Source organism: Ylistrum balloti, unplaced genomic scaffold (genome assembly GCF_031769215.1).
Source record: "Ylistrum balloti isolate Yb309-2 unplaced genomic scaffold, AGI_CSIRO_Ybal_v1 Utg370468, whole genome shotgun sequence".
Taxonomy (NCBI): domain Eukaryota; kingdom Metazoa; phylum Mollusca; class Bivalvia; order Pectinida; family Pectinidae; genus Ylistrum; species Ylistrum balloti.
In genome coordinates, this window is record NW_026782308.1 from 69,696 (window position 1) to 83,003 (window position 13,308).

The 13,308-nt window shown below is 34.8% G+C and overlaps 1 protein-coding gene across 1 annotated transcript in view; it reads right to left on the reverse strand.

Moving 5' to 3' along the window:
• The window catches only part of LOC132555284 (leucine-rich repeat-containing protein 43-like), a 22,957-nt gene extending 9,652 nt beyond the window's left edge, over positions 1-13,305 (reverse strand). Inside the window, exons 1-11 of the mRNA XM_060219639.1 lie at positions 13,210-13,305; positions 11,869-11,947; positions 11,323-11,627; positions 10,864-10,997; positions 10,606-10,726; positions 8,666-8,783; positions 8,270-8,346; positions 7,264-7,434; positions 3,674-3,791; positions 2,922-3,154; positions 1,810-1,929 (exon numbers count right to left, since the gene is read on the reverse strand). Of these exons, the coding sequence (XP_060075622.1) occupies positions 1,810-1,929; positions 2,922-3,154; positions 3,674-3,791; positions 7,264-7,434; positions 8,270-8,346; positions 8,666-8,783; positions 10,606-10,726; positions 10,864-10,997; positions 11,323-11,627; positions 11,869-11,947; positions 13,210-13,305 (1,572 nt within the window). The remainder of the gene's footprint in view (positions 1-1,809; positions 1,930-2,921; positions 3,155-3,673; positions 3,792-7,263; positions 7,435-8,269; positions 8,347-8,665; positions 8,784-10,605; positions 10,727-10,863; positions 10,998-11,322; positions 11,628-11,868; positions 11,948-13,209) is intronic.
• Between the last annotated feature and the right edge of the window lie 3 nt (positions 13,306-13,308).

A 13,308-nucleotide genomic window follows, 5' to 3' on the forward strand; every position in this document is an offset into this window, starting at 1 on the left:
CACAACTGGTACAACATGGGTCTGAATAGCTCATTTGTACACAACTAGGACACCATGGGTCTAAATAGCTCATTTGTACACAACTAGCACACCATGGGTCTGAATATCGTATTTGTACACAACTAGTACACCATGGGACTGAATATCTCATTTGTACACAACTGGTACAACATGGGTCTGAATATCTCATTTGTACACAACTAGTACACCAAGTGTCTAAATAGCTCATTTGTACACAACTAGCACACCATGGGTCTGAATATCTCATTTGTACACAACTGGTACAACAAGTGTCTAAATAGCACATTTGTACACAACTAGAATACATGGGACTGAATATCTCATTTGTACACAACTTGCATACCACGGGTCTAAATAGCTCATTTGTACACAACTAGTACAACATGGGTCTTTTAAGCTCATTTGTACACAGGTCAATAGGTAAAATAGGTCATTTGTATATTCAACTAGCACACCTTGGGTCTGAACAGCTCATTTGTATACAACTAGTACACCATGGGTCTGAATATCTCATTTGTACACAACTAGTACACCATGGGACTGAATATCTCATTTGTACACAACTGGTACAACATGGGTCTGAATATCTCATTTGTACACAACTAGTACACCAAGTGTCTAAATAGCTCATTTGTACACAACTAGCACACCATGGGTCTGAATATCTCATTTGTACACAACTGGTACAACAAGTGTCTAAATAGCACATTTGTACACAACTAGAATACATGGGACTGAATATCTCATTTGTACACAACTTGCATACCACGGGTCTAAATAGCTCATTTGTACACAACTAGTACAACATGGGTCTTTTAAGCTCATTTGTACACAGGTCAATAGGTAAAATAGGTCATTTGTATATTCAACTAGCACACCTTGGGTCTGAACAGCTCATTTGTATACAACTAGTACACCATGGGTCTGAATATCTCATTTGTACACAACTAGTACACCATGGGACTGAATATCTCATTTGTACACAACTGGTACAACATGTGTCTGAATATCTCATTTGTACACAACTAGTACAACATGGGTCTGTTAAGCTCATTTGTACACAGGTCAATAGGTAAAATAGGTCATTTGTATATTCAACTAGCACACCTTGGGTCTGAACAGCTCATTTGTATACAACTAGTACAACATGGGTCTGTTAAGCTCATTTGTACACAGGTCAATAGGTAAAATAGGTCATTTGTATATTCAACTAGCACACTTTGGGCCTGAATGACTTACCTGGTATATGCAAATAGATGTTTTATTTTCTCAAGACTATTTGGCCCATGGTTTATGTATTTGTTAGACTGTAAAATTGTTACTTGGAGTAGCCTTTTAAAAGCTATAAATATAAACTTTATTTATTTGACAACAATTGCAAAACGACCTGTCAGCATATATTAATCACTCTTGTTGGCCCAGATGGATGCACATACAGGATCTTACCGTTAGCAGAAAGCGGAGTATCTGGGGAAAACCCACATGGCCAGACAGGTGACCCCATACCTTTTCTAAATTTGGAAAAAAATGGCCTGAAAATTCTTCTCAATACTGTTGATATGCAAGTGTAATATCCACCACTACAAGTCAATTTTCTGAGTTAATGTTGAGCTGGGCCAACTAACAACAAAAGATAAGTTTTGACTAACTGACGACAAACATCACATCATGACATGCCATAAACTCTCTTTTTCAACGTGCTAACAAAAAATGACTAAAATTTTTCTACATTAAACCTAATGGTGAGCCAGAGTATAGTCTAAGTGAGCCACACACTTAAACAAGAACCTTTCTGCTGCCTGAAGATTGAAGTGAGGGTCGTGACCCCCGGGAAGTCCGGGAGCTTCGTGACCCCCGTGATGATGCTGACCCAGGGAAATTTGGGGACAGAACAGGCTCAAATAGGGTCTGCAAGGCAATGCATCAGTTAACACAAGAACACAGAACAACACTTTACTGTGACAATATTAACAGATAACAATGATATTTAAATGTGATACAACAGATCAATGGTTAGAATGACAACAATGTTTACTTATTTACTCAAGAGCGACAACACACAATTTACAGGTGTGATATTACACTATTACAGATATGACAATACAACATGTACAGGTGTGACAGCACACAATTTATAGACCTGACAACACAACATGTACAGGTGTGACAGCACACAATTTATAGACCTGACAACACAACATGTACAGGTGTGACAGCACACAATTTATAGACCTGACAACACAACATGACAGGTTGACATTACAACACAACATTCACATTTGTGAAAACACAACATTTAAAGGTGCTACAACACACCATTACATATGTGACATGTTGTAACATGTTAAGGTGTGAAAACACAATATCACAGATGTTACAATACAACAATTACAGATTGGGCAACATAACATTATATTACAGGTATGACACCAAACAATTTACAAGTGAGACATGTTAACACGAGTGACAACACAACATTTGCAGGTGTGACAACACAACATTTGCAGGTGTGACAACACAACATTTGCAGATGTGACAACATAACATTTGTAAAGGTGACAACATAACATTTGCAGATGTGACAACACAACATTTGCAGATGTGACAACACAACATTTATAGTTGTTACAACAATGTTTTCATGTATGACAAACAACACTTTCATGTGTGACAAACAACATTTACAGTTGTGACAACAACATTTGTAGGTTTCAAAACACATTACAGGTTATAGATCATAAATTTTACAGGTATAAAACATACCATATCAACCTAACTTTCAAAAGCAGGCAGGAATTATCTGACATTACATAAACATATATATGACACAAGACTAAATATACTTATACAGCTGTATAATGGAGAAAGAAATTATAAGTGTGATTTTAGCAGCTACCTACCATTTCCTCCACAACAGAGAATTGCATGCCCTGCTTGAAGAAATTGCGAAGGTCAAGGAGTTCATCCCGGATGACAAGCTGTGATGCATCAATCTCCACCTCCTCTGCCCAAGTGGCACCCCCAAGTTTAATGGCTTCCAGCTGGAGCTCTTTCTTCTCCTCCTCCAATTGTTCCTGTTCTTCCTTCTTGGGTGTGGACGACTTGGCTGGAGACAGCTTCTCCTGCTCAGTAGCTACAAAATCAAAAAATGTTCAATAGCAAACTCAAAGGGACTAAATTACCTTATTCATCTGCTATAGAACAACAAACTGGTATAGAATACTTGAAACCCACGAGTGATATTTGTAACCTATAACCTACTGATGTATCTTAACTTATAACCTACTGATGTATCTTAACCTATAACCTACTGATGTATCTTAACTATAACCTATTGATCTGTCTTAACATATAACCTACTGATCTGTCTTAACCTATCACCTACTGATCTGTCTTAACCTATAACCTACTGATCTATCTTAACATATAACCTACTGATCTGTCTTCACCTATAACCTACTGATCTATCTTAACCTATAACCTACTGATCTATCTTAACCTATAACCTACTATGTAAACCTATGACATTCAGAGCTTTGTATCCTTTAACCTCCTGACCTATGTAACACATGTTCTTCTTACATATATAATCTACAACCTTTTGACCTATCTGTAGGTATCGTCTGACCTATGTAACCTTTATCCTTCTTACCTGTTTCTGTGGGTTCCCTTGCTATTACAACCTCAGGTTCAGCAGTAAAGTTAACATTTTTAGCAGCCTCTGCTGGCGTGGAGTTTTCCTCAGGATCATCAGACATTAGGGCACTGATCTGTAATGAATGATTTGATATAAGTTAACCAGTATCTACAGTATTGATAGGACAAAATTACATATACTTTGGTACCTATATAACTATATAGTCTGGTACTAATATGATGTTCAAATGTATCTAGCTTGGTACTTTAACGTATCACTATAAATACTGATCTAACAATAGATGTATATGCTACAGTATTAGTGTATTTACAAGTGCTTCTGGTGTAATTTTGAAGTTTTATAACAATATTATATAAGAGATGGTTCAATATTCTATATTTATACAAGGCATATATATCATGGCATGGACAATCCTGGTGGGAACTGAGGGGCTAACTGAAATTAACCCTCTATTTTTTCCATTTTCTTTTTGTTCCACATTCCTGATAGGATGACCAACCTTATATTTTACATTGACTAAAACTAATTGCTCTCAGTGTCCCTGATTTTCCCTGCAGTAGTTTGAAAAATGTAAAACTGTAGTATCATGTTAGCCATAATAAACAGATTCAAATTATGTGTGACATCACATAAAATGTGTAAAAATGTTTTTGCTGACTGAGGGAAAAATTATGAGAATGCTGGTTAATATTCCTGGTAGGTAAAAACATATATATAGGTACTAGACAATCTGCCCAGACAGCTAATATATTTACATTGTAAAATATATATAAATACTTAACTAACAGCTAACATGTGTACGATATAGGAAAACTATCAACATTCTAAGGTCAATCCAATAAGTAAACCCTAACATAGTGCTAATACATTGAACAATATGAGCTGGTGACTACATTCTTCTGAACTAAGAAAATTAATTTTAGTTTAGTATTTTACTAGATTAGTGCTCTATTTCTATGGTAAACTGAGATAAAAAAAATGATATCTGATTGTTTATTTTATATTTTTCTGATTTAATCTCAGTCATGTCTCCTGAAAATTTAGTATGATAAACCATGGACAGGTGGCACAAGTTTTTCAACCCTTTCACTGTTTTTAAGATTAAAATCATCAAAATCAAAAATGCAGTCACAGTGTGTGAGAAGAAAGTTTATCAGATGAAAAATATCTGATTGCATGAAGCAACTTTCACCCTCCAAACTACATAACTTTTGAAATTCGAACTTGTTGTTCAAAAAAGAAACAAAAACGAAAAAATTAAATACCGTACCAAAACATAGTTTTAAAAAGTTATACCAAAACATAAAAAAAAAAATTAAAATATTAAAAAGCAAAATTAAATGACGAAATATTCTAGTGCATTTACTCCCGTGTCTAATTTACTCCCATGTCTAGTATATGCTGAACATAAGTGAACTCTTGTTCCACAGTTCAGTGTAGCAAAGTATATTGAAGAAATTGAATATTTAAATTTTGTGATCATATTAAAATGTTTGGGGTGAGAAGAGTGATCAGAACAAGTGATACAAAGAGAAGTGATAATCATAAACACAAAAAATAAATCATATCTAAAAAATAGGTGCAGAAAGAATTGACTGGTGAATAAGGATTACTGCCAATCGTTTCCCCAGAAGTAAAACCCACACAGAAGTGACTTGGTGGAGAGAGTAGTACATACCTACCTAACTTATATTGATCATTATCACATAGATACAGTCCTCTAGACTGATCTTTACCTTATACAGTTACATATTCCAAGACAATACCAAGAGAAATAACTTAAAAAATATCTCATTTTGTTGACAATCATTACAATCAATGTTTGAAATAACTGAAAAATTTATTGGACATTCCTAATGATCAAACCAGTGACATGTATTGTTTCTAAAGAAGAACATAAACACCAAACAGAATGAAAGAAACACACAACAGATGTAAAAGGGAGAAAGTGTTACCCGTTGACGAGCTTTTGTCTACAAAGCAAATTGAGTCACATTCATCAACACAAACATTCCTGAGTAAACAGCACACTGCAAATACTTAGTAACATTAACATGTCATTAGTTAAACTTTACAAATCATAGTTGCCAGCTATCCATATTCAGGTGTGTGATTTTTTAACCCCAGTCCTAGATATAAATTACTGATAAATCTTATTTATTGTTTTTTGTTCAAAATGTCATTAGTAAAACAGAAAGGCCAGCTGAATTCTAAAATATGAAATTTGATGACAAAATCTCCTCAAAGAAATTTCAGAGTGTTGGCAACTAGGATTGACAAAGAAATTACTATAAGACAATTTGGTGAATTACAGTCCCCCACCTTCACACTGCCTCACCAAGAAAAACCAATATCCAAAGTATGAAGTTCCAATGACTAGTTGTGTAGGAGATACAGCCCAGATAATTTTTTTCTTTGATGAAGGTCAAAAGTCAAAATGTAGGTCAAAGTGACCTACTTTTGACACATGACACACTGCCTCTTTAAAGTAGGAGGTAGGAGTAGGAAGTTCCATTGACAAGTAGTGTAGGAAATAGAGCGCAGACAAACATTTGTCATTAACATAGGTTAAAGATCAAAATGTAGGTCAGAATGACCTACTTTTAGTGTACCAATACTTGAAGTATGAAGTTCAAGTGACAAGTTCTGTAAAAGATAGAGCCCAGACAAATTTTTATTTGATGCAGGTGAAAGGTCCAAATGTCGTAGAATATACCCTACTTTTGATACATGACATGTCCACTTATTAAAGTGAACCTCTACCAAAAGTATACAGATCCAGTTCTAGTGACCAGGGTAGGAGACAGTGCCCAGAAGAGAAAGTGGAGAGACAGACGGAAAGATAGACTGACACAACACAAAACTATAGCCCTTGGATCCCTTTGAGGACTAATAAGCTATTAGTATAGAATGTGTTTGCTTACTATACACATTCCTGTTTAAACATAATCAAAAAATGAGCACACAAATTATCAATCAATAACACTATTTCTGTTACTGTTTCAGTGTAAAACACTCTATGTTGTTGTCTACAATCGTTATAAGCATTAAATGATATGTGTTACACAGTTTTCTGTTTCCATGATCAACCACCAACACAGTGACCTACAAACAAACCTCATCGGAGAAAAAAGGATGGTCTTCATCAGGACTTCTCCATGCCTAATTAAAAGCATGTTGTTATACAATAAAAGGGTCCTGATTCATCAAACAAACTGGTATAATGACTACGGTAAATCTGTTTTCAAACACAAAGCTAGTGAAGTTTTGATGACGAGAATTACGTTTATTTCTTTTGTAATCCAACAATCATTCCGAGAGATTTGATGGGAACCAAGAATGAGTTCAGAATTTAAACTTACTAGTATTACCCGGTATACTAGTGAAGATTTTGAATTAAATGGAAAGTTTTCCTCCATAAATTGTATGTACAGTATTAAATACTTGAAAGCTTTATATTCTTATTCCAGGAAATACACTATCAAAGTTTTACAATTGTTTCAAAACACTTTTGTAACTGTTCACAACATCTATACAACAGATGTGTAACTCCCTTTTGTGCCCTCTGTGCAATCTAAACTTACCGCTTCCTCGGAATAAACAGATTGTTCCTCGCCAGGGAGTGGGGATAATTCTCCCAGATCATCATGGGACACCTCCAGGACATCTCCCTTGCCAGCAGTATCATGCAAGAACATAAACTGCACATAGTACTTTCTTTCAATGACCGGGAACTCAGGCTGTTCTTCTGGGTTCTGTGGACAAACAATTTCTTTATCAAATTAGACTAGACAAAGTAATAAGAACAAATGAAAATTTAGTACAGCATCAGATATGACAGTTTTAATGCAAGACATTACAACATCCAAAGACGTATAACAAGGCCATGATAAATGAAAGAGGGTGTGATTTATGCCTTGAAAAAGTGGAATGGAGACAAGGTGAGATTGAGATGTAGCTCAAATTGGCCTATCTATTATATGAAAATTAGGTACTATGATACAAAACCTTATAAAATGGGAATTTATATATAGACATTTGACATTGACCTCCTTATGGAATGAGATAGATATTACCTGATAATCTCTCTCTATGTAGACCTTGACCTCTATTGTATTGTGACCTTGATTTTCTCAGGGATCTGAGAATCTCCAACTAAACACTAAACATGATTTTCTCAGGGACTCTTTGACCTCAAAACAATTTTCCACTCTATACATACTGACATTGATCTACAGATAATACCATCCTTGGCCTTCATAGGGACAGAATAAAAATGACCTGGCAATCTCCCACTGTATACTGACCTTAACCTTCTCATTTTCAGGGACTTATACATACTTATAAACTAACAATCTCTCATTGTATACAAACTGACCATGACTCCCAATGTCTACTGACCTTGACTTTCTTAGAGACTGATACTAAGGACCTGACAATCACAGTGACCTTGACCTTTTCAGATACTGATGCTTAAGACCTGACAAACTCCCAGTGTATACAGACTTTGACCCTCACAGTGTCTGATAAATATAACCTGACAATCTCAAACTATATACAGACCTTGACCTTCTCTTGGTGTATACTGACCTTGATCTCCTCAGGGACTGGTAGACCTTTGATATAGCTGACCTGTAGAGTCACCTTAGCCTCGTCAAGAATGTACTCTACAAGATGGCACAAACAAACAAAATGATGGGAAATGTAGCACATGAAATACACATGAATGAAACATCAATATAAGAACAAAACTTAATTTAATAAACATCAATATAAACATAAGAGGTTGATATTGAGTAAAAAAATAAACATCTGTACTGATTATATTGATCAAACAGATTAAGTAAACATCACTAAAGATGAAATAAAACAGTACCAAAATGGACTTCAGAGATAATTATATCAGTTTAATAGTAATTCATACAAACAGGCAACTGTTAATTTTAGTGTGGTTGTCAATTCAATGACAAAATAGATGTGTTTTACCTCTTCTCTTAGCAAGGCCTTTGTAATGATGACGTTCATCTGCTGAAATCATGATGTCATCAAGGACACTCAACTTCCTCATGCTGTCAATTGTGTAACCACGATAGCCTGCTATCAACTATTAAAAAATAGAATAATTTGGATTGTAACAGGAATCATTACATAAGCTCATCTAGTCTACTCTGCAGTTGTTAATGATACTGATGGAAATTGTTTTAGACAATTAGAAAATAATATAAAAAAAAATCCCACTTATATGTACAACCAATTAGACATATATCTTTAGTTGTATGGACCAAAAAGACCTGAATATATTTCAGATAACGCATAGTCTTGACAAAATGTATCATGAGTTACCCTGTCAGAATATACTTACAGACAGTGGGTTATCCTGTCAATAAGTATTGTGTTACCTTATCAGTGTATACTTACAGACAGTGGGTTACCCTATCAATAAGTATTGTGTTACCTTATCAGTGTATACTTACAGACAGTGGGTTACCCTATCAATAAGTATTGTGTTACCTTATCAGTGTATACTTACAGACAGTGGGTTACCCTATCAATAAGTATTGTGTTACCTTATCAGTATATATACTTACAGACAGTGGGTTACCCTGTCAGTAAGTATTGTGTTACCCAGTCAGTATATATACTTACAGACAGTGGGTTAACCTATCAATAAGTATTGTGTTACCCAGTCAGTATATATACTTACAGACAGTGGGTTAACCTATCAATAAGTATTGTGTTACCCAGTCAGTATATATACTTACAGACAGTGGGTTACCCTATCAATAAGTATTGTGTTACCCAGTCAGTATATATACTTACAGACAGTGGGTTACCCTATCAATAAGTATTGTGTTACCTTATCAGTGTATACTTACAGACAGTGGGTTACCCTGTCAATAAGTATTGTGTTACCCAGTCAGTATATATACTTACAGACAGTGGGTTACACTGTAAATAAGTATTGTGTTCAGTATATATATTGTGTTACCCTATCAATAAGTATTGTGTTGTTACCCTATCAATAAGTATTGTGTTACCTTATCAGTGTATACTTACAGACAGTGGGTTACCCTGTAAATAAGTATTGTGTTACCTTATCAGTGTATACTTACAGACAGTGGGTTAACCTATCAATAAGTATTGTGTTACCCAGTCAGTATATATACTTACAGACAGTGGGTTAACCTATCAATAAGTATTGTGTTACCTTATCAGTATATATACTTACAGACAGTGGGTTACCCTGTCAATAAGTATTGTGTTACCTTATCAGTATATATACTTACAGACAGTGGGTTAACCTATCAATAAGTATTGTGTTACCCAGTCAGTATATATACTTACAGACAGTGGGTTACCCTATCAATAAGTATTGTGTTACCTTATCAGTGTATACTTACAGACAGTGGGTTACCCTATCAATAAGTATTGTGTTACCCAGTCAGTATATATACTTACAGACAGTGGGTTACCCTATCAATAAGTATTGTGTTACCTTATCAGTGTATACTTACAAACAGTGGGTTACCCTATCAATAAGTATTGTGTTACCCAGTCAGTATATATACTTACAGACAGTGGGTTACCCTATCAATAAGTATTGTGTTACCTTATCAGTGTATACTTACAGACAGTGGGTTACCCTATCAATAAGTATTGTGTTACCTTATCAGTGTATACTTACAGACAGTGGGTTACCCTATCAATAAGTATTGTGTTACCTATCAATAAGTATTGTGTTACCTTATATATACTTACAGACAGTGGGTTACCCTATCAATAAGTATTGTGTTACCTTATCAGTGTATACTTACAGACAGTGGGTTACCCTATCAATAAGTATTGTGTACCTTATCAGTGTATACTTACAGACAGTGGGTTACCCTATCAATAAGTATTGTGTTACCTTATCAGTGTATACTTACAGACAGTGGGTTACCCTGCAGTATTAGGTTCCGTAGCTTAGGGAGGGTGCCAAGTTTTCGTACAACATCTAGAAGGTCAGTGAGATTGTTGTGGCTTAGATCTAGAGACAGCAACTGAGGCCTGCAGTACAGCAATGTATACACTATAATACTATGATAAACACTCTGATAGTGTATAACATTGTATTTATAGATACAAAGTTAATGATGAAGATTGTCAGCCTTGAAGGATATTTTATTAAAGTGTATATGACTTACCAGTAATCCCCTGTTAAGTAGTCACCCATGAAGGATATTTTGTTGAAACCTAGACCTAAGTGTATCATGGACTGAGGAGGTCGCACACACAGGGCAGACAGATCGCTAATCTTGTTGGCACATAACTCCAATACCTTGTATTGATGGAGATAGAAGACAGGTCAGAGTAGGCTAGTGCACATCAAATATCACTACTTTCATAAAATGTTGATAAAAATAAAGGAAGAAAAGCTGATATGTCTAATTGAAAAACAAAATGTACCAAAAATAGAGGAGAAAATTGTTTTTAATTATCTTTGCCCTTTCAATTAAATATTCCCATGCAGTCTTTGTAAAGGCTAGTGTTATTTTATTTTTTATTCAATTATCATTTATTTTGTAGATAATAAATACAGCTATTTAATCATGTGTTTGACAATAAATTGTACAGTATTTGACAATAACACATATGTAAGTTACCTTGAGACTAGGTGGAAGATTTTTAGAGTTGACAGTTACAAGATGATTAGCACTTAGTGTCAACTCGTTTAGATTCCCAAAACGTAATAAATCACCATCAACTTCCGTCACCCCTTTATCCACAATTCTTAATGTTTGAAAATGATTCAGAATGAAATTGTCATCTAGAAGCCATGGTGATTTCACAGCTATCTCACGTAATCGTTTAGCCTCAGCACTCCAGCTGTAGTCCAAGTGCCAGGGAGAATATTTGGAGCCAACATATTCCTCAAGTGTCTCTGTCTTTTCATGCTGAGCACCAAAATCTGAGAATTTAATCAACATGCGTATTTTTGAAACATATCAATTTTGATCAAACATAGATTTTGAAAATACCTCATAGATATATACACCATTGCCTTTTGATTTGTAATGAAATTACCTGGGTAGTTCACTTATTTTTCATAATTGATCTTTATGCATGTAAGTGGTATAACAGACACTTAGAAGGAGACATATTATATCATTTTTCACATATACACAGGTGTGATCTCTTTTTAAACTTACCTTTCAGAGTGACAGAATACTTTGAATCCACATTTTCACTTGCTTTCAGTTGCTGAATACTTTTTGCTTTAGTTTCTCGCTGTAAAACAATGAAATACAATTTTCTTTCACAACATTAAGCAGAGTTATATATGATAGACAGACTTCAGATTGCTATGAGTTCAATCATGATATCATAATAAGGACAATTTAACAATTTAATTATCAAAACTTGAAAATTAACAGACATCCATATTATTAAGTTTTACAATGAGCATATGATGATATATTGTGTCGAAATTCAAAATTGTTCAAAACCTTAAAAAAAAAAAAAAAAACAACAACAAATTAACAAACTTAATGTTATCCACCAACTTGAATGCTTATTGCACAATGGATTGGGAATGTCACTGAATCAGACATTTACATAATAATGGCCCAGAATTGCACAAATTTTGATGAAAAAAAAATAAAAATAAAAATATGTTAAGTGATTTGTTGTTTTATCTTTTCTCTGTCAAATGAGCCACATTTCTTAATTCACTTTTTTTCCATACCATAAACTTTTCAGGTAATTTTTTTAATTGTCATTCTACAATTCACTTGTTAATTCAAATCGAAAAGCAGTCATCATTTTAAAATCATCAGCTTTCCAATAAACAATGTACATACTGCAAGGAGTCATGACCTATTGTTCATGACTGATTTTCATTCATTTAACATAGGACAACAAAATACTGGCATCTGTGAATAGATTTAATCACATCTTGTGTTTCTTATGGGAAGCATCACATGTTGCAGTAACCAAAATCACCCGGATACTAGGTCATGTAGGTCAATAGATCACGTAATACAGTACAACATAATGACTGCACCGAAACATACAGCAGACTGTGATTTATTTCTAGACAATATGATATCCAAATTTGATATTTGTATTCTGCCCATTTATTAACCGTGTAGAAGTTGAGAGTATAGATCGCCTTACTAGCCTCGGCTAGTGTGATTTTCCCTTTAATTGAGGGGTACAGTTCGAACCCCAATGGGTGCAGTGTGTTTTTCAATACTTCCTATTATGAATTTGGTGCCGTTGACCACTCCAAGGGTAGAAGCTACAGGAAATTGCTATGTTTCCGTAGAGATATTGAACCTTGGTTGTTGTTGTCTTTGGGGTCAATGACTTTGTGAAGGAGGGAGTATGTGTATACGTTGATGGTGCATGTTTCCATACTAGCCTCAGTAAGTGGAAACTTCCCTTTTTAGCGTCTGGCTAAAGATTGAAGGGTCGCTAGTTCGAACCCCAGCTGGTGCATTTTTCTCATTACTCCCCCTATTACAACAGAATAAATAAGTCATACTTACCCAATTTCCTGCTCCACACGGAAATTCCTTTAAACAAAGAGTTCGTAGTTGCTTTTGGAAAGCAGCATAAGCTGGAAAAGTGTCTACTTCAGTCATATT